We start from the raw sequence: 26380 nt of genomic DNA on the forward strand, positions 1-26380 counted from the left end.
TATCATAAGACAAGAAATTATTCTGTGTTTTTCATAATGTTTGAATAACATTATAATAGCATTTAATTATCTATTTGTGATGCTTTTGGTTTATGATCAAATACCTGCAGAACTGAAGACGTCTCCATCAGCCTCAGCTGAACTTTGTATCCTGACTGATACTGGATTTATTTCCTGCTGTCACTGTTTATCTGATAACACACAGAAACATCTTTCATATGGATTCCTGAAAATTAGTTATCAAATAATCAGGATATGTACAGTAGTGTTTAGGACATTTTACAGTGTAAAAAGAAGCTTGTCAGTCGTCTCTGTTTGTAAATGATCTCAAACATATCTTTGATATATCTGGAATAAGCTCATTTATATCTAGTTTAGAGCTGCTAATGTGGCTGTAGACTCCTGTTTTCCATCTGATTGAATAAATAGGCACTTTGTTTACAGGATTTCTACAGGACAAGCTCACAATTTTTCATGTGTGTCTGAAAACAACAGTCAGGAGCCCAAATGAAGAGTGAAACATGTTTTTGTTGCTATGGGGCTCGTTCTTATGGAATAAACCTCGCTGCTGACGTCAGACAATCCCAGTCTGTTGAGTCCCTAAAGCCTAAACTTAGAACTCATCTTTTGCCTTAATCTTTAATTAGTTGCTTTTAATTGAGCTCCTTCTGCACAGCGGGTCTGCTTCTGTTTCAATGAATTTACTCATTGATCATTGATTATTACACCTGTTCTGATAACCATTGCATCTCTCTAAGTTTCTGTTTGTTTGTTCTACAAGCACATGAGCATCCGAGCTGTGAGCTCCTCTCTCTTCTCTCTTTGTCTTCTCCTTGATCCATGGCAGTAACAGCTAGAGGATAACTTCACAGGGCTGGTAGCACGTTGTGGCTCTATCTCACAGGCTCTATTTCTTACTCAGGCTGGAATGCATGGCAGTAACAGCCAGGTAAAAGCTCTCTATGTGTCACAAGGCCAGTGGCACGCTGTGTTTTAATTAACAAGGGGAGCACTTGAATTAACAGCTAATTCTGACAGCTTGCCCAGATGGCATTGAATGTGCGCTATGCGATTGCTGAATTGAAATTCTTACAATTTCTACAGAGTAGGTTCAACCTGAATGGCTAGCAGCAACAGCAAGCTCTTAATGTAACACTGAGGGCTTGAAGTGGCAATTACCAATAACTCAAGACTTTGGGTTATTAATTGCCTTAGCTAAATTTGTTTTGAAAAATCAAATCTCACCACTCTTAACTTTTTTTTCAAGTACAGCTAGATATCTACTCCTGTGGCAGACAAGTTGTGTTAAATATAAAGACGTTTGGATAGTCTAAAGTTTTAGATTCCAGAATTTTTGTACTGGCCAAAATTATGCTGAAATGAATATTGCACAATTATGAATAATTGCCAACAATACTCTGCCTCACAGGGGGCACCATTTTGTTGGGCCTTGGCTACAAGTTTGGCTATCAGCAATAATTAATGATTATCAAGATAATCATTAATGATTAAAATCAATAAATTACAACTATTATTATAAGAATTAATAATAACGGGGCACCACCCTCGAGTCAAGGAAAAAGATAGCCAATTCAGTCTCAAAGTGTACTAATCTATCAATTTGGAACTTTGATTACCAATTAACTTAATAACTATAGACAAAATCACCATATCAATAGCTAGTTATAGTTGAAGGATTTGGAGTTCTTTACAGAGCAGAGGTTGGCAAAAGTCATTCTTGTGCAACATTAAAACAGACAACAGGTATATCCAAAAGCATTAATTTAACAAAAGGTAAAATAGCAAAACACACAATGTTAATCTAGCTAAGTGTACCTATATACAAGTGTATGTGTGTGAGTGTGTGTGTCTTTGAGTGTGCGTCAAAAAGACACACCTTGCCATTGACATCACCAAACTGTGATGTCATGATTCTACACATCTCTGTACACAGTTTTGCAGCTTTTACAGAGGTTTCTGCCAATAAACACAAAGATAAAGAAGATAAAGAGGAGGAGGAGGAGGAGGAGGACACAGCTGACCAGCAGGAGGCGCCAGCAGTCTGTTTATGAGGCTCTGATTTAACTTTCACTTTTGAAGCCATAAAGAGAAATCAGACAGGAAGTGTTCAGCAGAGTCTACATGTGATGTGAGTCTGTCTGCAGAAATCTCTCTGAGAGGAAGGTAAATCTTTTCAAATCTTTCTGGTTTAATGTTATAATGTATTAATCTCTTCCTTTCTTCGTGTTCTGATAAAGAAACACTGGAATCCTGTTTTAGAGCAGCAGTGAAAACTGATCTGAAATCTGTTTTAAATTCAAACTTTATTAACAGAAACAACAACAGAGAGCAGGAGCATTTCTACACATGAAAACATGAGAAAAGGAGTATGAAAGGTATTTACAGGGTCTGTGTTCCCTCCATCCAAAGCTGAGTTCAACTTGTTTGATAGCAGGATTTTATTAAGTTTAATTCAGTTTCCTCTGGAGAGTTTTCTCAGGTTTATAACTGCTGTCAGTTTTTAGTTTTGCTGCTTTAAATTTTTATTCGTGCTGCAGGCGGCTGGAAACCTGGAGGCCCGTTTGTGTAACTGTAATAATTTACTTATTTATCTTTGAGTCGTGTGCGAATAGACCCTGAAGGAAAGAAAGAAGAGTTGGGAGAAGAACTAGGTGTCCACAACAGAGCCGCTCACTGTGGACGTTTCTCTCCACCTCTAAGGTCCCTGTAGGCTGAACTGATGTTTAAATTATGTTGAGCAGTGTGCAGCTTTCCAGGTCATTACTTTATTGTGTGTTGTATTGATGCATGCGTGTTTTCTTTTACGGACTACTATAGAGATCAGAGAGGCTGCTTTCAGTAATTGTAATCGTTTCCTTACTTGCAGTAATGTCACTGCAGCGGATACAGTGGGACATTTAAGCAGCAAAACTAACAATTCAACTTTCAGCTTCTGAAATAAACTTTTTAGACAGCTGTGATGGAGCTCAGGATGATACAACATGACCGGCTTTCCATCACGTTCCAGTTTTTAACATTAAGAGCCAAGGCAATGGCAAAAACAATAAGAGAAAATAATAATAATAATATTAATAAATACAAACAAACAACACAAGACAACAAAAGTGGTTCATTCCTACATGTATATATGAGCACATAGGCCCTAAAGCTGAAATTAAATATATTGAGTCTAAAAGATAAAAATAATAATAGTAAAAAATGTTTATGCTGCTAAAAATGAATTTTTTGATATTTTTGCTTAAAAAATCACTTAAATTATTAAAATTTTGCCAATTAACCCTCTGTCAATTAATTAATCAACTTATCGTTTAAGCTCTAGAGTGCTCATTTTGTGTTTCAGTGTTCCACAGATCAATACATCATCATCATCATCATCATCTGACCCTGACACCACATCATGGGTATCTGGCAGAGTAAGCAGGAATACAGCACAGATGTGAGCATCAATCAGACCATCATGAAGTTCTGCAGTCTGGATTCTTCAGACATGCTGAAACAACACTATGAGAGGAGGAGGATGGAGGCGTCTGACTGCGCTCCAGACTGGATCAAGAACCTGACAGAGAAGCTGGGCGCCTTCACGTCAGCTCCTGAGATGGCAGGCCTCGGAGCGCTCGCCGTCGCCGTCTTCATCGACATGAAGTTCTCCAGTCCGCAGGAGGAGAGCACGAAGGACGCTCTGCGCTGCGTGTTTGCTGAGCAGAAGGCCTCTGAGGTCCGGGATCTGATCGACCACTGCCTGGAGACATGCTGGACGTACATTGACAATGCCGGCAAGCTGAGGAGCGAACTGGAGCGGATCGACGGTCAGCTGAGCGCGGCGCTCACCAAGCTGAAGAATTCCATGTTGGATGACGGCCACTTGACGAACAACGCTCTGAAGGCCTGGGTGAATGGGGCGGCCTTCCGCATCCAGATGATGATCCACCAGGTGAGACTAGGAGGGACTGACACCTACGTGAAGAGACTCCTCTCTGCTTACCAGAACAACCTGGAGTCGCTGTTCACAGAACACAAGGAGATGATCAGAAAGAAGTGCAAGCTGGACAGGGTGATGCGCTATGATGAAGACCCTAATGGACCTGAATATATGTTTTTTGGTGAAAATTCAAATTTTTTTGATTATGGTCATGACCTTGACTTTGACGACTGTTTTAACAGGTATTATTATCACATTTATGGCAAGCAATGGCGTGACAATGAGAATCACTTCAGTTACGTGACAGAGAATCTGCAGCGTCTGGTTAGTCTGAGAGGCTCCATTAACTTCTAATGAGAGAGAAACTGATTCTTGATTTTGACTTAGACTTGTTGGACAGGGCTGTCCACATACTTTTGGTCACATACTGTTTCTAACGTTTGGTGTAAACTGATGCAGTGAAGTAAAATATGATCAATGACTGAAGGATTTACTGTAAAGTCACTCTTGACTACGTTATCAATAGTTACAGTAATGTGATGTATTTAATAATCATTTCAAATACTTCTGTGTAAGTTTCATATTGTTTATTGTTCATATTGTGTCATTTTATGGTAATTCATGGTGTGTTATTATTTAGGCTCAGCAGAGCTGTGAGTTAAAGTCCAACAAAAACTACAATATGTTGTTTCATACTGTCCAATCAGAGCGCCGCAGATTGGGGATTTAGATCAATATAAAGTGCTGAGTCATTACAGACGTTACAGTTGAATAAAGTCATGCTGACTGATCACAGTTTTAAATAAAGAATAATCAATATCATCTTTAAAGTGTCTGTAACATATATTTCTATCCCTCCACAGTCTGATCTGTCAGTGTGCAATGTGTTGATTGCCTGTTCAGCACCAAACGGCAAACAGACACAGTTAGCTGTAGACTAGCTTGTGAACAAAGTGGAGCATTTAGCACCTAAAGAGCCAGATATTTCCCTCAGGAGTTGGTAAAGAGCAAAAACAGAACTAAAAGAGAGTGAATATTGGACTCACATTCACCAGGTGGACAGAAACACGACTCCAAATGAATGATAATGTTGGTCTGTAACTGCTGGATGTGGAAAAAAGCAACTGTTTGCTAACAAGTTATGACAGAAGTTGTTTTTACAGACTATTCTGCTGAGTGGACAAAAAACACATTTCAAGCAGCTTTAAGCAGATTGAAACTGTAAAGGACTAAGGCTAGAACCCTGAGGAACTCCACAAGTAATTATTGACATTATCTTTATAATACAACTGCTAGATGTGGAAATAAGCAACTGTTTGCTAACAAGTTCAATATATCAACTTAATAACTGATGATATATCAGTGTTATGTTCACTAGATGTTTCTGATGAAAATTAATGAGCAAAAAAAAATCCGTTTTGGAGGTTTAATTTTCTTCAAATCTGTATTTTGAGCACTGTACTACTGTATGTTTGTTTAAGGTATTTGGTTTATGCAGCATTCCTGCAATATTGTACATTATATTTAATAATGGACAACATTAACAATATATATGTTCATATACATTTACATACAGACTACACCAAACATATCCGTTCACCTTCTCTTCAGGCCTTTTCCAAAGTAGCCCCTACACCCTACCCTACCCACTCTGTTTCCGGTTTCATGTGGAGGGTCCGCCATCTCAAACCATTTAGAGGGGAGTGGAAGTGGGTTATGAAACCCTCCAACAGTGAGCATGCATTGATGCTGACTTACTGAGCGTGTGCAATGCCTATTGTGTTGGTCATGGGAGATGCTCTGTACAAATGTTAAGTTCTGTGCGACTACCCATTAAAACATTTACTCATAAACTGCTCAAATTAACGGATCATTCAGCTGTGAGTGTGACTACAAACAGAGTGCACTCTGTGAAGAAGTGGCAGTGGGGAGGGGCAGCTTTGGAAAAGGCACAAAGACACAGGTTGGAACCAAAAATCTCAAATTTGGACTCATCAAAGTACAGATTTCCGCCGGTCTAATGTCCATTGTGACGACCTCACGAAGCTGCTGTGCAAAGCTTCATCAAGGCAAACAGTGGCGACTCTTAGGAATCTAAAATATGAAACATATTTTGGTTTTCTGATTACTGCATGATTCCATGTGTGTTGTTTTATGGTTTTGATGTCTTCAGCTTTGTTCTACAATGTAGAAAATAGTAAAAATAAAGAAAAACCCTTGAATCACTGTGTCCAAATTTTTCATTGATACTGTATGTACAAACTACACATATACACATATACTACATGCTCAAATAACCACACACATACATATACTGTACAAATATATATACAAATTTGTATATACACCTCAACTTACAGTATACCACCCATGTTCAAAAATCAAAGCCTGTTCTTTATTCTTCTTAATATCCTTTTCAAGAAGCCACTGATACTTCTTTTTTTTTAAATGTTCATTGTTTAATTGTAGCCTTTTGTAGCTTTAAATATAAAGCCTAACTGTACTTTTTAATCAGTAGTCAGATGAAATGCATTTAATTGTTTATAAGACGTAATATAATTAGTTGTCTTTGCTGTAAAAATCAGTGTTCCAATAAATATGAATAACATGACTGAGGGAAAGAAAAGAGGTTCTTATTGGGTTTATAAGTGTCATAATAAATGACAGTAAATTCTTGTGAATTGTGAAAACATGATTAGTGTCAGTGAATATTTGTTATAGTAAGGATTAATTATAATTTACATGATTTATTGCCCATAAAATTTATTTTAGTGTTGATTTACAGTGAAAACTTGATTTCTTTCAGCTAAAACTATAAACTCATCTCTCCGCCTACATTTCCCACAATCCCTCTGTGCCGGAGAGCAGCGGGCAGCTCCACGTGCTCGGGGATTTAAACAGGCGTCTACACACCGAGCAGAGAGGGGAGGGGCGGGAAACTGTGTCACTGGGGCACGAGGCTCTCCCCGCGGTCACATGGTCCCGTTTTCTGCCGCGTGCGGGCACGGCGGCCCCCCGCGCATTCACGTCATCATCCCGCAGGGTGGCTGCGCGCGCGCGAGAGAGAAGCGGACTCGTAGTGCAGCAGACAGACATCACTTCTGTTAAAGTCACTCACAGAGGAAAAACAGATAATGGAGTCAGAGTAGAAACACTTCTTCTTCTTCTGCGGGTTTTATTCCGCGCGCTTTTCTACTTTTTCCCGTCTGTGATGCGTTTTGAGGAGCAGAAAATATTCCGGATTTTTACAAAACGCTCTCGTGCATGACTCTGTTGCAGCTCAGGATGACGACTACTGCCATGGATACAAACAACAACAACAATAACAACAACACCACAGGTAAACAACACACCTTCCTCACCCACTTCCCCAAAATCAAATCAGTGTGATGGTTGCTGCGGTGCGCGCGCGGCGTGTGTTAAACCTGAGGTGCCGGTTGGTGCGCTCAGGTGTGGAGACTGTGGAGGAGTTCAGTGCAGCTCTGACTCTCTGAGCTTTGAATTGTTTTAAAATGTCACATCTGATACCAGATATTCAGCACGAGGAGTGATGAGCTCCGGCTGCAGGTGTAGAGAAGCGCCGCTCGTCAAGACGCACCTGGTGCATCAGGTGCGTCTGAGGACTGTTGAAGTCCTGCTGCAGGTTGAACTCAGGTGCGTTTTGACGTTCTGACGGTGCGTAAAGAACAGGTAGTCTAAACATGGGAAGCAAAATGAAGCATAAAACAAAATCAATCAATCTATCAATCAATCAATAAAGGGTCTGTAGCTCAGTTGGTTGGTATTTTGACGCGCGACGCATCGCTCTTCTCTAGCAGGTAAACTGGGGCACTTAAAACAAGCTCAAGGAGCTCATGACTCCTGCAGTGCATAAAGAGCAGGTGAACTGGTAAACTGGTAAACAGGTAAACTGATAACGTTTTTTAATGTGCGAGGCTCCACCAGTGTGTGAAGAGCATGAAGAGCGGAATTAATCAAACCAAATGATCAATAACTAAAGGAATAACAGCTCTTCACGCAGCGTCAGTAGGTCGCTCTGTGTCAGGTGCACCTGCGGCGCGTTTTGACGCTCTGCTCCGTTATTGCGAACAGATCTTTTATTATTGATAAGTGTTTTTTTATTGATTGTGTCTGCTTCCACTCTGTGTGTTTAGTCGCTTTTGGTTTGATGCGGCGCACCGCTGCGTGCGCAAATAGCGTTTATTCATTTATGTATATTTATTGATTTAGTTCGATGTTCCGCTCGTGATTTTTGGGTTTTGATGAGATTCTGCAGCTTCACGCGGATCCTGCTCTGAACTGTCTTACTGCCCCAATTACCGGCTCGTGCACCGCGTCACCAGGTGAAGATTCATGCAGAGAAACGTGTAAAGAGGAGGAAGGAAAGAGGACTGACGGAGACACGTGTGTGTGTGTGTGTGTGTGTGTGTGTGTGTGTGTGTGTGTGTGGTGGGGGCGGGGATCCATCACGGGGACCGTCACCGTGATTCCGGTCGGGTTTCGGGGAACTGGGTCATGACAGCGGTCGGTCGGTCGGTGGGTCGATCGGTGTCAGGTGGATCAGCCGGGATGTGTATGTGTGTGCACGGACGTGTGAGTGCGCGCGCGCTCCCGCCACTATAGCAGCCGTTGCCGGTTCACATGGACCGGCAAACCGGGCCATGTGCGCTTTGTTTTCACTGAGCTCCGCGCGCTGTGATTGGCTGCTGATCAGACTGAGCTCATTGCATAATTCTCCTCCTCTCCTGCTTTCTGTCTCCGCCTCACCTGAGTGTGTGTCTGCTGCAGCTGACCGAGCTGCCTCTAAACACACTTTAAATAAAGACACAGGAATCAATAAGATGAAGGTAAAGAATCAATCATCAATCAGTATCTGTCCATCAGCTCAGTTTAATGTTTCAGCAGCCAAGTCACATGACACAGTAATAAATATGCACTCAAATCTACTGTCATTTACACATTTATTCATACTTTATACTTCTCAGATGGAAATATTGAACATTTATTTTACAGCTTTAATAGTGACTCTGCAGATTTAGATTTTACATATTAAACATGTGATTATCCTCTAAATGATGATGCATTTTATAGAGTTAACAGTATAATTCATGTTTTGGTCTCTTCAGTGATATTTACACGCTTCATGCACGTCATCATTTATTCACTCAGTCTGTTTACATTTGATTTTTATTCACACAGCTGCTGTTACACCTCAGACAACAGGAAACTCTTTTTAAAGATATTTCAACCTTTTTTATTTCAGCATAAAACCGCTTTGTGTCATCAGCTCTCTCTCTGTTTCTCTTTACTGTCACACTATTCAAATGAAGGTAAAAGTGTCATCAGAGATGTTGCTGCAGGTCTGAACTACAGGTTGTAGTCTATGTAAAGATGGACGTAGCGAGATGTGAGTGGGTCGTTTCCTTTCACGCTCTGGAAACACGCCACGCTACGCCTCCGGAGGCGACGTAAACAAACTGTAGCAGCAGGATTTCACTTCTTTTTCTCCTTCTTTACTCCAAATATCAACTTCTCAAGTCCATCCGTACATGTTGGAGCTGAATCAGATCAGATAAGAACAACAATTTCAAACATGACCAGCAGCAGACTTATTAGAGGGTCTGAATTTAGAGATTGAGACCAGAATGACTCGTTGAAAACAATGATGAGTGTTTCTAGAGAGAAGTTGAGGCTTTCTGTTGAAGTTGGAGCATTCAGCGGCCGTCTGAGGCACTTTAAGGTGCTTCAGCATCAACACGTCGCGGCTGCTGATCGATCTGAGATTGGTTGCAGTGATGATTAGATCATGTTTGTTGTATTTTTTTGTTGCAGTACTTCAGTTTGCCACTGGGACAAAGTGGCAGCAGAAGCCCTGTGTACTCTAGATGTGCACATTTACTGTGTAGTACTTTGTTTTGTGCTGTTATGTGTATATTTAACATGAACAGTGTGTGTATTTGTTGTGTTTTACTGGTTCTTATTAGTGTCAGCTAATGCTAGCTTTGCTGTCGGTTACTTCCTCCCAGACTCGTCACACGACTTGTAAACACTCTACATGTTGTTTGATAAAGTGAAAGAAAAAAATGTATTGTTGAATCATTTTAGTATTAATTGTCTTGAGCTAATTCTGTGTTGAATAACAACACAGATGGTGGCCAGATGGTTAAGGAGTGTACCACATGACCGTAACGTCCACAGGGACCTCCCCCTACATTTCCTGTTTATGTGAATACGACCACTAGCAAGATAACAGGCTTAAAAGAAAGAACTACATGTATGTGCACATACTGTGTTGTTATGAAGGATGAATCTTTTGGCAACAGACAGCACATAATGTGTTCATACACATCTTTCTGTTAACCTTCCTGACGTTTAACGTGTGTTTTTCCAAAACACATTCCTTTGTATGTAAAAATCTGACAGTTTATGTTTTAATTAAAGAGTGTACAGCCTGTCACAGCAGCTTTTTATGGTCTATTTCTAGTTATTATCAATTACACTCTGGCACTTGAGAGAGCACCACATTGAACATCTGTAACTCTACTGCATCTGTGTATAAATGCTAATCTACAAATCAATCATTCCGATCCTACTGCATCTGATAAAATCTACTGGTTAGACTAGTTAGGCTGCATTAACACCAGATTCGGCAATGTGTGAAAAACGCAGCCCTCCCATTCACCTGACTGGGGGGCAGTACGTTTACTCAGTGGGAGGAGGGACTGCAGCAGCGATCCAGTAAGAAGTTGAACGGGTAAACTCAACGTGACATCACACTGCGTTGGCCAATCACATACATGGAAGTGTACATTCCTGGTGGTTTCCTTTGTAACATGAACGTCGTATTTGACTGTTTACTTTGTGAACATTGATAAAGATAAAACAGCTGCTTCCAGAGTGGTAAAGTCCTGTCTGTGAGCGTTACAAACCGCTGCGGGTGTTTTGGCTTCTGAGAAGTCCTTAAATATATTCATCTGTAACTCCAAGACGACTTCCTGGATCGTATTTTATTGTCTGACCGGTATCTCAAACACCACTGCAGCCTCCTGCGTCGCCGGATTGACGGATTTGGTCTAAAATGCAGCCTTAGAGTACGACTTTTGTCTTTTTTATTATCTGTATGTATATACATATATGTATAGTATATATATAGTAACTCCAATGTAGATCTGTCCGTGTCATTATTAGACGCCAAGAGACTGATGACGTCTGTATGAGGTGACATTTTCCTCATCAGTAGGAGGCCGGTTGGGTGGACGACTCGATCGTTAGACGGACTTTGTTGCAGACCACTGGTTGAAAGCCCAACGTGTTGCTATAGAGACAACAGAGGGTACCTCGTGCATCTGTATGAGACGCCAGAGGGGCGGGACAAAGCGTCGGTATTTGATGACCTGGGATGAGAACATGTTGGCCCAATCCATTTAGCCATACCCTCCTCCTTAGTATGTTGTTCTGAAGAGCTTTATTATCCCTCCGTGGCCCGTCGTTGTCATCGGGGGGGTCTCCTGTATAACCTCCCCTATGTCTAACATTAAATAACAGTAACATTAAGTTATGTTTCTTTGACACATCAGTGTGGTACTGAAAGTTGTTTTCCTGGACATTAAATATGAAACTATATGTCTGATTTCTTCCCATTTTATCATAATTTTTGTCATTATGAATTAAATTTTACTTTGTTATTGTTTCGTTTTTGTCAGTGAAAAAACGTTGTTGAAAACTATGATGAAAATAATTCGTCAATGAAATGAACATTTAATCTAACTAGAGCTGCAATGATTAGTTGATTAATTTGTTTCCAACTATTAAATGAATCGACAACTATTTTGATAATAGGTTCATCGTTTTGAGTAAATGAATAAAGAATAAAATGTCCAAATTCTCTCATATTCATCTTCTTAATGTGAAGATTTTCTGGCTGTCCATTCTGTAGCCTTGGTTGCTAGAGTGGTTGCTAGGGTGGTTGCTAAGGTGGTTGCTAAGGTGTTTCCATATGTTGTTCAGCTCCAACATGTACAGATGGATTTGAGAAGTTGACATTTGGAGTAAAGAAGGAGAAGAAGAAGTGAAATCCTGCTACTATAGTTTGTTTACGTAGCCTCCGGAGCCGGAGGAAGCTTCCTGAAGCTGACCAATCAGAGCAGAGTGGGCTCATCAGGAGGCGGGGCCTTAAAGAGACAGGAGCTAAAACGGCCTGTTTCAGACAGAGGCTGAACTGAGGGGCTGCATAAAGGACCAGTAGAAGATAAATAGGCAAGTTTATTTGTATAGCACATTTCAACAACAAGGCAATTCAAAGTGCTTTACATAAAGTATAAAAGCCATCAAGACACAAGTAAAAAGACATTTAAATACAATTTAAGAGTGTTAAATTTGGAAATAAAAAGAAGCTAAAAAGGAATAAGACAGATAAAACAAGAGAATAAAAGTTACAGTTCGGCGTAAAGTAACCATAAAATTTGGTTTAATAAAAGGAAGCGAAAAAACAAGTCTTCAGCTGTGATTTAAAAGAACTGAGAAATAAGGAGTTTTTAACTGTAAATCATGCAAAGATATTCCAGTAGAGCCCCAGAATATAAATATGATTAATATTTAATTAGATAAGTATTAAATAAATCCTACGACATACTTCTTCAGTGCTTTAGTGTCTTTGAGCAAGGCAGTAAACTCTTCCCTGCTTCACAGATAGTTTGAATCCAGTGTGAGACATTAGTCACATGTTCTCCTCCTCTGTTTCCACGAACATCAGCTCCACAACTGTTTATCTGTGTGATCCTGTTTATCTATCGCTGTGAGGACTCTACTCATTTTATTTGTGTGTGTGTGTGTGTGTGTGTGTGTGTGTGTGTGTGTGTGTGTGTGTGTGTGTGTGTGTGTTCAGGTATTCCTCATGTTGTGGGGACTCGCTGCCTTATAGGGACAAAAAGTAAAAGTCCCCTTAACGTACATTAATAATTTTAGGGTGAAGATGTGGTTTAGAGTTAAGGTTAGTTTAGGGTTATATTAAGGTAAGTTCAGGGTTATATTAAGGTTAGTTTAGGGTTATATTAAGGTAAGTTCAGGGTTATATTAAGGTTAGTTTAGGGTTATATTAAGGTTAGTTTAGGGTTATATTAAGGTAAGTTCAGGGATATATTAAGGTTAGTTTAGGGTTATATTAAGGTTAGTTTAGGGTTATATTGAGGTTAGTTTAGGGTTATATTGAGGTTAGTTTAGGGTTATATTAAGGTAAGTTCAGGGTTATATTAAGGTTAGTTTAGGGTTATATTAAGGTAAGTTCAGGGTTATATTAAGGTTAGTTTAGGGTTATATTAAGGTAAGTTCAGGGTTATATTAAGGTTAGTTTAGGGTTATATTAAGGTAAGTTCAGGGTTATATTAAGGTAAGTTCAGGGTTATATTAAGGTTAGTTTAGGGTTATATTAAGGTTAGTTTAGGGTTATATTAAGGTTAGTTTAGGGTTATGGTTAGGATAAGTCTTCAGGAAAGGAATGTAAGTCTATGTAATGTCCTCTGAAGTGATGGAAACATGATTGTGTGTGTGTGTGTGTTTGTGTGTGTTGGTAATGAATGGAGGGAACGTGAGAGCAGGGAGGGGGAGGGGTGTCCGCGTGGTCTCGTTGCGGAGCCTCCTGTGTGGAGGACGCACGTGGCTCAGGGGCGTGACTGAGAACACACGAGCTTCCCGCCGAGCCACACGAGGGAGAGACAGAGAGGCTGAACCTCGACTATTATCTTATAGTACTGATTCTATAATATTACTGTAGCGCTGTATATACTTCTTATCAATGTTTATCTTATAGTATCTGTATCATATTTCTATAATATTTAATTAGTACTGTATGTACTTCTTCTCCAAACAGTCTAATAGGACTTTTACTCACCATGAGTCATAGACCTTATTATAAATGTTACCAAAATTTTGCTTTAATTGTCTGGATTAACCAACAGATTGTCTGATTAAATTATATAATAATAATCAATCATAGTTTTTATTGATATTTAATATCTGGAGAAATATTTGAATAATGCAACAAAAACTGGAGGTTTCAAAGTTGTATTCACAGTTTGCTCCAGTTGTTCATCAGGAAAGTTGTTTGTGTTCTTGACGCCACATGCAGCAGACATGTGAGTCAAAGTGGACGGGTGTCTTCAGCTCGTACTGTCTCAGCGGTTCGTGTGTCTGTCATGGTGACCCAGTTACTTAGACAGGAGGCCTCGCTGTTTGTCGGTCGTTATGTAACAGATGAAATGGATCAGACATGTTTACATCATCAGCTCTGTCTCATGGCCCTCGGTTTACAACGAGCTGAATATCTGAACACAAAGTCGGGCATGTTTTGGAGGAGTGTTTGGTCTCTGAGGATCCAGTCAGAGCAGCATTTATAACGACTCGTTTCAGTTGATTCATTAACGAGGGTGAAGTAGATCTTCAAAGATTTAAAGGGGACATGTTCTGCTTTTTGTGGTTTTCTGTTATTTATGTCCTGTTCTGATGTTGGATGTTAAACACGACCAAAGCTCCAAAACTTTTGTAGAACATTAGTAGAAATGCTGCCTGCAGGTCAAAGGGAGGCGGGGCTTAAAGAGACAGGAACTAAAACGGCCTGTTTCAGACAGAGGCTGAACTGAGAGGCTGATTAAACGACCAGTAGAAGATAAATAAGGAGTTTATAACTGGAAATCATACAAAGATATTCCAGTAGAGCCCCAGAATATAAATATAGAGGCTGGAAATGTGCAGAATATGAGTCCGTTTCAGTTAAACTTGAACTCAGCACTAGTTTGAGCTTTGACACAGAAATTAACTGAATGTTTGTGTTCCAGTTTGGTTTTTCTGTGTATTATCAGATAAAATGAGTGTAAATGATTATGGTGTGTTTAGAGGAGGACAGAAGGAGGAAACAGCAGAGCCGAAGGTGTGGCGTGGAGCACATGTGAAGGGGCGGGGCCAGCAACAGCAGGACAGGGCCGGTGCACATGCTTGGTTACCATGGTGACACCTGACACAGTGACCCTGTGACCTTGTGTGCCAGCGTGAGTCCTGACAGAGTTACGCAACTGAAGGAATGAATGAACAGCTGTGTTCGTTGTTCTCATTAACAAACCAACACTGACCTGATCTACCAACCACTGATTTATCTTCCTCCTCACTGTCGTCTGCTGCCAGATGTATCACTGACTGCATATAAATATGGATGACATGACAGCTCCCCGGATGTGAAGCCAAAACATCTGGATCGCCCCCTGGTGGCGGGCTGCAGTATATGTTAGCGGATGGGACATGAGCCAAACTAAAAAAATCAAAGTACGAGTCAAATAAATTTTTCACGCTGCATAGCAGCAGGAAGTGGCAACACGTCGTCCATATTTATCAACAGTCTATGGGAAATACTCACTAGAGCACCAAATGTTGATTCATCCACTGCTGAAAATAGTCCCCAACAAATGCACCGTTTCCTCCTGTTTGTTAAAAACTACAGTGAGCAGCTGTTCCCGGAAATTACTGAACCTTCTTTAAACATGAAACTATATATTATTATTAGCTATTATTATTATTATTATTATTATTATTATTATTATTATTATTGCTGTAATATCTGATGTCTCTTTATTGGGCTTTGATAAGACTTTATAGGCTAACAGCAGAGTTTTACATCAGAGATATCAGATCAGAAGCAGCTGTTTTAAGGTTTGTGTTGTATTTGAAGACACTGACAGTCTGATGTCACGTTACATATTAATCCAAATATGTCAAACTCCAGCAACGTTTGTAGAATACAGAGCAACTTTTATTGTAAAACCAACATGTTTCGGCTTGTGGCCTTCATCAGGGTCATCATGAAACACATTATAAGCAACATGTTTGTAGGTATGAAGCAGAAAAAAAATCAAAAAAGGTAAAAAAAAAAATATAAAAGACAACCAATCATGTACATCCAGACACATAACAGCCAATGGGGCGTCTACAAACATGGGTTGGGTATATGGTGATGTGGCTGAAGGCCAATCGTTGTCCCAGAGAGGGGGGGGGGGGGGGGGGGGGGGGGGGGGGGGGGGGTCCACTAAGAGACAAGGTGACACCATATTTGGTCCATTAACTGGAGAAGTGCAGCTAAGGGCTCATAGTTGAGTTTGTACAGAAGAGGCCTTAATCCAACATGTGTTTAATATGGCAAACTTTAAATAACACGTTTCATATTATTAGCATGAAAACTGAAAACGTTTTAGTACTTTTTGTGTTTATGCAGGAAAAAAGTGAGTCAGAAAGTAGTGAGACAGACTGACATGATGTTGTTTAGAGTCTGCACAAGCAGAAAAATACTGGAATGAAATAACAAGAGCTATTTTTAAAACCTTCAAAACGACACTCAGGTGTTAAAAAGTGAACCTTCCTGAAGGGCACGTGAGCGTCAGACAGTTAACGAGGTGTCATAAGACAACAACATGTGTGTGCTGAGTGTGTTTGCATGTTTAAAGCAGCAGCAGCAGCATGTATGTGCTCTGTGTGTGTGTGTGTGTTTAGCAGCTGACAGACGGTCATGCAGACTAAACTGAGGCGTCACGTGCAGCTCTGACACGTGGGAAACACACACACACACAGAGCTGCTCGAGTCGCTGCTGCTGCTGCAGGATGGCAACACACACTCTTATAAACGACATCTACATCCTGCACATGCATGTATGAAACGCTGCCTGGATGTGTTTCTATCAACGTTTTGAAGGAGCCTTTCTGTTGAATGTTAAGTGAACATATTTTATTAGTTTTCCTGCAGGATCGTCTCCTGACAGCTGCTGGTTTAGGAAACATGGAGGTTTCTTTATGGTTCAACTTGAACCACGAGACATTGAAATAAAATCTTTCCTCTCCATTTTTAATGAGGCAGAAGGTTTAGATGTCATTTTAAGGATTTTTTGTGTGTAAAACCGTATCAGACACATCATTGTTCCAAGCAGAGTGTTTTTATATATCTTCATACATGTCTGGAAAGAATCTTTTAAGTGTTTTAGTATCTAAACTAGAACTGCAACTAAGCATTATTCTCATTATCGATCAGTCTTTTGATTATTTTATCAATCGTTTACTCCATGAAATGTAAAAAAAAATAGTGAAAAAATACCAGTAAACACTTCCCAGAGACCAAGGTGACGCCTTCAACTGTCTGGTTTTATTCAATCAGTAAGATGTTCAGTCTACAATCATATAAAACTAAGAAAAACAGAAAATCTTATTATTTGAACAGCGGTGGAAGAAGCACTGAGATCTGTTACTGCAGTAAAAGTATTATGAGCTTGATGTAGTTAAAGTATGAAAGTAAACTTTCCCCATTTAGTGTCATATTTATCATAAATATATTATTGGAATATTAATACTGATGCTAATCATCTGATACTGTTGGATATTCTAATCTATAACAAATCTGTTTTATAGTTATTTTATGAGGATGATCACATGTTTTATGTATAAAATGTTCTGAAAAGTAACTAAAGCTGTCAAATAAATGTAGTGGAGTAGAAAGTACAATATTTCCCTTTGAAATGTAGAAAGTAGCATCACATGGAAATACTCAAGTAAAGTACAAGTAACTCAAATTGTACTTAAGTACAGTACTTGAGTAAATGTACTTAGTTACTTTCTACCACTAGGAACTGACAGCTCTTCTTTCCTGCTTGCTCGTCCCTCAAATACGTAAAATAAAACCGAAAGCTTGAACCTTCAACAACGCCTCTGTCCTTTACTGGTTTAACTCTTCTTTTGTAAATATCAGTGGATATCACAAAATATCAGACCTGTTTCCACAAATATCTTTATCAGCATTGTCACAACAGCCAACACCAGCCAACACCAGCCCATCGCTTAAAGAGCAACTTCACAGCAGCTGATCGTCGGGTGCAAGAGACCGAACTGGTTTTTATCAATGTTGCGGAGCGAGCAACAAAAGAGTTAAGAGTTTTTGGAGACTGTTGACTGCTACAGGTCTGTTTGGTATCGACCTTTTACACAGGACATGAGGCCGACTCTTTAGTTCTTTACTGAAATATCTCGACAACTGTTGGACGGATTTCTGTGAAATTAGTTTCACACGTTCATGTTCCTCAGAGGATGAATTGTAATGACTTTGATCCTCTGACTTCTCATGTAGCGCCACCATCTGGTCAACATATTGATTATTTTATGAGGAAATTCGTGCTTCATCAGCCTCATCAGCTGTGTGGAGGCGGCAGAAACATTCTGGTTTCCGTCTGTTCGGTCGGTCTGTTTGTTTCTGTGATGCTCTGCTGTTCATCATCTCGTCCTCACGTGGCGTCAACACCTCGTCCAGCCGCCGGCGTCCGTCCGTCGCTCTGCGTCTCCTGCTCTTCTTCTCATGTAAACGTTGCAAGTCTGCAATCATCACCTGATCTTTGATGCAGCAGGTTGCTTTTCTGCAGTTTGTCAGGTAGCAATAAAACGGTGCACGTGAGGAGCTTGAGGAGTGAAAACAGATCTAGAGGAGGGTGGACAGTTTAATGTAAACGGTACGATCATCAGCTTCAGGCTTTAATGTTCTGTGAGGACGTTTCAGAGACCAGAGAGAGAGAGAGCTGCAGATTAAAACCCACCAAACTATGTTATTGTTATAGATGAACTTATGCAAGTTTTGCATGTATCTAGTATTTTAATTTAAAATGTTTATTATTTTCTAAATATTTTGTGTATTACTTTTCAAAAATTCATTACGTTTTGTTTTATTCTGTCACAAAATAGCCAACACATGACACACATTTCCTCATATTCAGCTGAAGAACAGACAGAAAACGTGTCACATGTTGTACAGATGTTAAAGACAAATAAAACTAACTCGACCTGCTTTCAGTAAGTTCTAGTGAAAGTGTTCAGTAACGGTTCACGTCTCTGACAGCATTCTGTAGAGTAGAAGCATCAAGTAAAATACCTTTAAAACTCTACTCAAGTACAGTATTTGAGTTCATGTATTTACCAGCATTGAGAAACGTGTATTTTGTTATATTATCATCAGTATAAGTGAATCTGCTGTTTTTAAAGGACCATTCTGGTGATTATTACTAACAGGGTCCAGGTATCATCAGATAATTCGTATTATACTGATGGATGTATGATAAAAGCTCTTATCATACATCCATGGTGATACTGACTATATGTTAAAGCTGTCGCTGGCGTCTTCACCATGGCAACGGTGGCTGAGGAGCCGCTTCCGCTATCGTACGAAACTGATAAAAACGCAAAACGAATTAGCTTGATGTCTGCAGACCTGCTCGATGTTCAATCCAAAAAGGAATAACGATAAAACGAACGGTTGATTTGGTTTTTCGTTATTTGATTCTGACATCAAAAACGTTTTTTTTGTTTTTTGTTTTGAAACAAATAACAGATTTACCGTCTTTTGGTTTTTGGATTACAAATGAATTATGAATTATCCGATGATACCTGAACCTGACAGGTACTGTGTGTTTACTGTGTTCCTTCATTATGAAGAGTTTGGTCACGTTAGTTTGTTAGTTAATTGCTGTTAATAACCGTGATCATGTATAAATATCTCAGTACAAAGTCAAGAAGGCCTCATACAGAACTACTCTCTGGAGACTGAAGACGTGATGCTGTTATTAGTCTGTGGAGCCGTTTCTAAACAAACTCTTCATGATGAAGGAACATGTGACCCAGTGTACCTGTCAGTAGATCAGTTCATTGACATGAAGACAAATATAGAAAATCACCAGAATGATCCTTTAAATTTCTTTACTGTCCTTCACTGGAGTAAAGGACAGATGCTTTATTTGGCTTTCCATGAGGAGGAGGAGGAGGAGGAGGAGGAGGGAGGTGGTGGGTGAGGCAGGCTGTCCCCCCCCCCTCCCCCCCCTCCCTCCCTCCTCTCCATGTTCCCACAGTTCCTAGAAAGTCTGCTTGTTTTGAACTTTAACCGCCGCACACCCTCCTCCCCCTCTCCCCACCCCATCTGTTGCCACGGTTACAGGAAAACAGCCGTGCTTCCTTCCTCCTCACATGCTCGCAGACGGCTCCGCCCCCCCTCATGGCTGGCAGCGTGAGGCGTTTAAACTGACCCCCCGACCAGCTGCTGCTCACAGGCGTCTCTGTGCTGCTTTAACTCTCGCTGTGAAAGCATCAAACAGGAGTTTTTACCTTTAAAAGCTTTTTAAAGTGTGAAGCTCTGAGCGATGCTGGTGACCAGCAGACATGTCATTTTATTTAATACGTTGTTTCTGTCAAAATATCAACTCTTAAATAAAAAAAGAGAAATATAAAAGCAAAGGATCAGAACATTTACACTTATACAATAAAACAGGAACAAGTTTAATTAAAAAGACAGAATAACATGATTTAATTGTAACTGACTGCTGTTGGTTATAAAATCTTACTGATGATTTTTAAAGTTATATTTCTGACCTTTTAGTTCCTTCATGTGTTTATCTTATTTTAATTGAACGCTTATTCTTATTCTATTTTATTATTAAGTGTTTATTTTTTTACTGCTGACTTTCAGTGTGATGTGTGATTTCCCTCTGGATCAATAAAGTATTGATCTAAACATATAGTTCATACATACACACATATGTGTGTGTGTGTGTATAAACATATATTAATATATGTGTTCTGTTCTGTTTGAAGATCTCAAACACAAACATGACAATCGAACCTGTTTTCTCATTTAAATCACCTGAAAAACTGTTTTTCACTGATTTACTGAAGATTCTTTTTATTTTACGTCTTTTTCTAGTTTTATCTGCCTGCGTCATTCAGTTCAGTTTATCTCTGTTCTTTATGTATTTTCTTTTTTTTATTGTAGCTGTAATTTAAAACACACTGGAAACATAAAACTTTGGGCTAAAAGAAATTAAAAATATACGAGTTTAAAGGTGAACTTTATATAAAAGTTTGCATAATCCCACAGTACTTGAACACAGCATCAGAAAAGTAGCGGCGAGCCTCCAGACTTGACTGAGCTCCTGTCCTCTCACTCCTGCAGGAGGTGTGATCTCCTACGTGGGTTCCTGTGGAGGTTCTCCGACCCCGACCAGTCCGGTCTCCATGTACAGCGACAACTCCAACTCCCAGCCCTGTTTCACCTCCTCCTCCTCCTCCTCCTCCTCCTCCTCCTCCTCCTCCTCCTCCTCCTCCTTCCTCAGCAGCGGAGGCTCCAGTTCAGGCTCTGCAGGAGACGACGGCTCCTCCTCGGCCTCCTCCTCGGACGGAGGTTCACCTCGAGGCCGAGATGACGGCGGCTCTCTGAGGGCGTCACCCAGCAAGTCTGTGGCCAGTTTGACCAGTAAGTATCTGAAGCAGCTTATTTAAACTTATTTAGTTTTGTTCAGGCAATCACTGATATTATTCATGTTACTGCAGAGAGAATCCAAGATAAATATGTGTGTCATCTGCATAATAATTATATATTTTATTGTTTTGCATTATTTTGCCCAACGTGAACATGTGAACGTGAAATAAAAGAGGCCCAATAATTGAGCCTTGGGGAACTCCGCACACACCATGTTGGTCCACTCAGATGCACTGTTGCCTGTGATGATAGTTGTTGGATGATTTACATGCAAACCAAACAGCTTTGGAGTAGTTGTAAGATGTATTTTGTGTGTGTGTGTGTGTGTGTTGCAGAGCTGAACGGCATGGTGTTGCTGTGTAAGGTTTGTGGGGACGTGGCTTCAGGTTTTCATTATGGTGTTCACGCCTGCGAAGGCTGCAAGGTGAGATAGCACACACACACAGATTTATATCACAGCTCTGTCAGATCAAAGCATTTATCTTCAGTTTGTCTCCTTCCGGACTTTAATATTCAAATATAAATAAAATAAGTTAAGAGTGAAGAGACGGGAAGTTAACTGTTGCTGTAATCGTCTTGTTTTGGGGTTTAACTCCTGACTGTGTGTGTCGCTGCGTCTCATCCTGCAGGGTTTCTTCCGTCGCAGCATCCAGCAGAACATCCAGTACAAGAAGTGTCTGAAGAACGAGAGCTGCATCATCATGAGGATCAACAGGAACCGCTGCCAGCAGTGTCGCTTCAAGAAGTGCCTGTCTGTGGGCATGAGCCGAGACGGTTAGTACACACCTGTCTGCCTGTCTGTCTGTCTGTCTGTCTGTCTGTCTGTTACTGGTGATTCGCGGTGTGCCGGCTTACAGCGATCACATTACTTGTCCACAGCTCCCATGAAAAGAGACTTGAGAGAGAAGTGGAAATCCCGCCTACTTTCTCACCTGAACACACCTGACCAATCACAAGTTCAAGTCAAAGTCATAAAAACTGTCAGAGACAACCTCCCAAATTCCAACACAGAACCACACTTTTTGTTTAACCCTGATTAACCAATTAACTAATTAGCTGCAGTTACCAGACGAGCGAGAGATTCTAAAAACCGACTTGTTGAATGTTATTCAGGCTTTTGCAGAATCTTCCATTTTGTTTTACTTCATGTCTTTATTCCTATATTCCTATATATATTTATTAAATCTTTGTTTATTTTATATCTTTATGGTTTATGTTATTGTTCTTTTGTTTATAATAACTTTTACCTGCAGTTCTGTCCCGAGTCTCATCTTAAGCATTTCATTGTACAGATGATGTGATATTCTGCACAAACGACTAATAAAGTTGAATTTGAACTTGGACTGGAACAACAACGCTGACACCTCTTCCTCTTCCTCTTCTTCCTCTTCCTCTTCCTCTTCTTCCTCTTCCTCTTCTTCTGTTCACAGCGGTTCGTTTCGGGCGGATCCCGAAGCGTGAGAAGCAGAGGATGCTGGCTGAGATGCAGAGCGCCATGAACAACATGGTCAACAACCAGCTGCAGAGCGACTTCCAGCTCGCCAGCCTCTCCTCTTCCTCCTCCAACTCCTCCTCCTCCTCCTCCTCCCCGTGCCCAGCGATGACCATCACCCCACAGCCTCCAGCCCTGCTGCCCTCCCCCTCTCCTCCCGCCCCCGCCTCCTCCTCCTCACCCCCTCCTCCTCTTCCTCCTCCCCCCTGTCAGAGCCCCTCCCCCTCATCCTCACCCCCCCCCAGCCCTGGGATGGACTCCACCATCGGCGCCATCACCCGCGCTTACCGCGAGACCTTCCTGTACGCTCACGACAAGCTGACCAATCCCCACGCGCCACCTCAGGAGCAGCATCACAATAACCACGCCCACCACCACAACGGGGAGGCGGAGCACTGGGGCCCCAACCGATGCCCCAACGGTTTCCATGCCGACGGCCTCAACACCATCTTCCACCATAACAACAACCTGGGGACCGGGCACTACCTGCCGCCGGACAACAGCCAAAACATCACGCATCATCACCATGGCTACAGGAGGCGGAGCTCGCACAACAGTAACCTGGTTGGGGGAGACGGTCTTGGTGATCATGTGACCCAGGGGCAGACCTGTCCAATGAGGAACCGCTCAGACATAATGCTGGTAAGAGACATGGAAATACTCAAGTAAAGCTGTGAATCTCTACTGACACGATAGATTGATGGTTTGATCGCCCTCTCCTCTCTCTCCAGGCCTGTCCAATGAACATGCAGCCTCACGCCGACCCCTCCAAGAGCCCCCAGGAGATCTGGGAGGACTTCTCGCTGTCCTTCACCCCCGCCGTCAAGGAGGTGGTGGAGTTCGCCAAACACATCCCAGGATTCAGCTCTCTGACGCAGAACGACCAGGTCACCCTGCTCAAGGCCGGCACCTTCGAGGTACGAAGCGCCGACGCCGTCTGTGATGTCACTTCAGTCACGTGATACTTACAGCTGAATAAACCTCCGTTCAAACTTCTGTTAAAAGTCAGTTATCCTGTTAGATGCGACTCTTTAGTGCATTTTAGACCTGAATTTATAAAATAAATAAATAAATAAAGTGGTGACTTTAACTGGAAAGAAGAAGTTTGAGGTTTTCCTGTTCACTTCAATAGAGTAAAGTTTCCATGGAGCCCCTAGTGGCCACCAGAGGAACTTTTATCAGCTTCTTCCTCTCCTCTTCCTCGCAGGTGCTGATGGTGCGCTTTTCCTCCCTGTTCAACGTGAAGGAGCAGACGGTGACCTTCATCTCCGGCGCCACCTACAGCCTGGAGGAGCTGCGGGCGATGGGCATGAGCGAGATGCTGGGAGCCATGTTCGACTTCAGCCACAAACTGGCGACGCTGGAGCTGAGCTCTGAGGAGCTGGGGCTGTTCACCGCCGTGGTGCTGGTGTCTGCAGGTGAGGAGGAGGAGGAGGACGATCACCTTTATCTCAAAGTTCACTAAGGCCTCCGATCTCTCTGCAGGTTTATAACGCTAACAGCATCAAGAAAACTCATTTTAATGTTTTGAATCTTTGATTTAACTGAAGCATGAAACAGGAAACACAGCTGATTGAATTACAGCAGATACTCGTTATTCACCAGCTCGCCTCTTTCCATTTCATTAAATAAAAAGCTAGAAAGCTAATTAAACTAACATTAGCTCCATGAGCTGCTTTAAACTCGTCTCCCGCAGACTTTTTAACAAGTCAAGTTAATTTTATTTGTATAGATCAATATAACAAATCACAAATTAGCCTCAGAAGGTTTTGTGTGCACAGAAAGACCAAGAATGACAAATTACTTATTTAAATGAACAGACAAACACAGTTATAGATGGATTTATAACATGTATGAAGAGAATGATGTTTCCAGCTGATTGGATAGAAACTGCAGCATCTTTAATTATCAGTTAATCTACAGATTCACTTTCATCTTTCCAGAGCACAAGCTGGCATTAAACTGCATCTTTAAATTCTTTGTTTAACTGTCAAACTGATATTAAGTTTACTGTTATATATGACAAAGAGAAGCAGCAAATCCTCACAACTTTATTCTCGACTGTTAAGTTGTTTAACAGTTTCTTCTTCCTGTCCTCCTCAGACCGCTCCGGGATCGAGAGCGTGTTGTCGGTGGAGCAGCTGCAGGAGAACCTGATCAGAGCGCTGCGCTCGCTGGTCAACAAGTCGACCGTCGCCCCCGGCAACAACCATCACAACATGGACTCACCGCGCTTCACCAAACTGCTGCTGAAGCTGCCCGACCTGCGGACGCTCAACAACATGCACTCCGAGAAGCTGCTGTCCTTCCGCATCGACGCCTGATGACGTCACCGATGACGTCTCTCGTCAAGGCCGGCTTCCTGCGCTCGCTGATGACGCCGTAACATGGAGCTCTCCATCGCCGTGACGATAGCTCATCCCAACATCATCCGAACATGCTGATGATTTCATCGCCGCCAATATGCCGCTCTGACACGTACGGCAGCGTCATAAATACTGGCGTGGTGATGATGTCATCAGCACACAGTTTGCAGCCAAAATATGAGTCTTACAGGGTGGATTCTTTGCCAGCTGAGTAACGGAACAGTCAGACTGTTTTACCCAGAGACCGACATTAATAAAATGTATAGAGCTAGCTTAGCACAAAGACTGGAAGCAGAGGGAAACTGTTAGCTTAGCCGCGTCTTTATTCCACAACGACCCCTGAGGAATTTATACAGTATAACAGTTTCATACATGTATGTAAAAATATGGAAATAAAGTTGTTGTGCAGTAATGGACCAAGCTAGGCTAAACATGGACCTTTTTTTGTTTTTGTAGCTACCAAAACATCAGCTAGCTAAATGTTGGATTTGCTAACTGACTGTAGCTACTACAGCTAACTATAAATAGCTCACATACTCAACATTATGTTAGCTGCTTATAGCTACACTGGCTAGTTAACATGACAGTCTTTGTGCTAAGCTAGGCTAAACAAATCCTGCTAAACACAACATGTTTTTGTTGTCAAACAGTTTTTAACACAGCTAATGAGCTACGATAGCTTAGCTTCCTCCATTTTAGACTCTCTGGCTCACTGTTCCGGCTCGCTATTGGTGCTAATTCATGTGTCAAAGTTCACCAAACTAGAGAGATTCACTTTACCTCCGTGAGCTAATCGACTGATCGCAGAGATTTTAAACGCTGGAGCGAGCAGGTTGTGACTCTGGGAAAACGGGGAACAAAATGTCCGACTGCTTCAGGAGGAAGGACACGTCCAGAACTTCCAGGCTCCACGATGACTCGATGACTCGAAAAAGCACACAAGCAAAGACAAACAGACTTGTTGAAGAGGATACTGTGTGTTTCTCAGTTTTTATTGTTTTTATGTCTTAACTTCATCGTCCTACTTTTAATATTTAAAAAACCTTTTTATGGTCGGAGTCCAGCTGCCTTCAACCCAACATCACCAGCCAATAGAACAACAGACCGGCAGTGACGGACAGCTCCACGGGCCAATGAGACGCAGGAGGAGGGACGCTGTGCTGAACTACATTTTAAAAATGACAGATTTAAGCAACAGCGTCGTCTCTATAACAAACATATGCAGTAGAACTTGTGTACAAACAAACAAAACTGTAAATACTCATGAATAT

At 41.3% G+C, this 26380-nt stretch overlaps 2 protein-coding genes across 4 annotated transcripts; both read left to right on the forward strand.

Moving 5' to 3' along the window:
- Positions 1-1875: 1875 nt before the first annotated feature.
- LOC121884515 lies at positions 1876-4762 on the forward strand. 3 transcript variants are annotated; one of them, XM_042393374.1, is made up of 3 exons: positions 1876-2184; positions 2335-2396; positions 3362-4762. In XM_042393374.1, the coding sequence occupies exon 3, from the start codon at positions 3419-3421 to the stop codon at positions 4292-4294; it is 876 nt and encodes a 291-aa protein (XP_042249308.1). In that variant the 5' UTR covers positions 1876-2184; positions 2335-2396; positions 3362-3418; the 3' UTR covers positions 4295-4762. The 3 variants fall into 3 exon arrangements, with proteins under 3 accessions (XP_042249308.1, XP_042249310.1, XP_042249309.1); XM_042393376.1 differs by lacking the exon at positions 2335-2396; XM_042393375.1 differs by lacking the exon at positions 1876-2184 and having other exon boundaries at positions 2214-2396.
- Positions 4763-6717: 1955 nt separating this feature from the next.
- On the forward strand, positions 6718-25896 carry nr1d1 (nuclear receptor subfamily 1, group d, member 1). The gene is made up of 8 exons (XM_042393297.1): positions 6718-7280; positions 20946-21245; positions 21587-21675; positions 21881-22025; positions 22682-23385; positions 23475-23660; positions 23951-24161; positions 24847-25896. The coding sequence occupies exons 1-8, from the start codon at positions 7205-7207 to the stop codon at positions 25065-25067; spliced, it is 1932 nt and encodes a 643-aa protein (XP_042249231.1). The 5' UTR covers positions 6718-7204; the 3' UTR covers positions 25068-25896.
- The last annotated feature ends 484 nt before the right edge of the window (positions 25897-26380 follow it).

This window comes from Thunnus maccoyii, chromosome 18 (assembly GCF_910596095.1).
Source record: "Thunnus maccoyii chromosome 18, fThuMac1.1, whole genome shotgun sequence".
NCBI classification, from domain to species: Eukaryota; Metazoa; Chordata; class Actinopteri; order Scombriformes; family Scombridae; genus Thunnus; species Thunnus maccoyii.

Bases quoted from the DNA above. Each gene is read 5' to 3' on its own strand.
- LOC121884515 (XM_042393374.1), top strand. From the start codon at position 3,419: ATGGGTATCTGGCAGAGTAAGCAGGAATACAGCACAGATGTGAGCATC.
- nr1d1 (XM_042393297.1), top strand. From the start codon at position 7,205: ATGACTCTGTTGCAGCTCAGGATGACGACTACTGCCATGGATACAAAC. The intron at 23,386-23,474 runs GTAAGAGACATG...CTCTCTCTCCAG, and splicing joins ACCGCTCAGACATAATGCTG to GCCTGTCCAATGAACATGCA. The intron at 23,661-23,950 runs GTACGAAGCGCC...TCTTCCTCGCAG, and splicing joins TCAAGGCCGGCACCTTCGAG to GTGCTGATGGTGCGCTTTTC.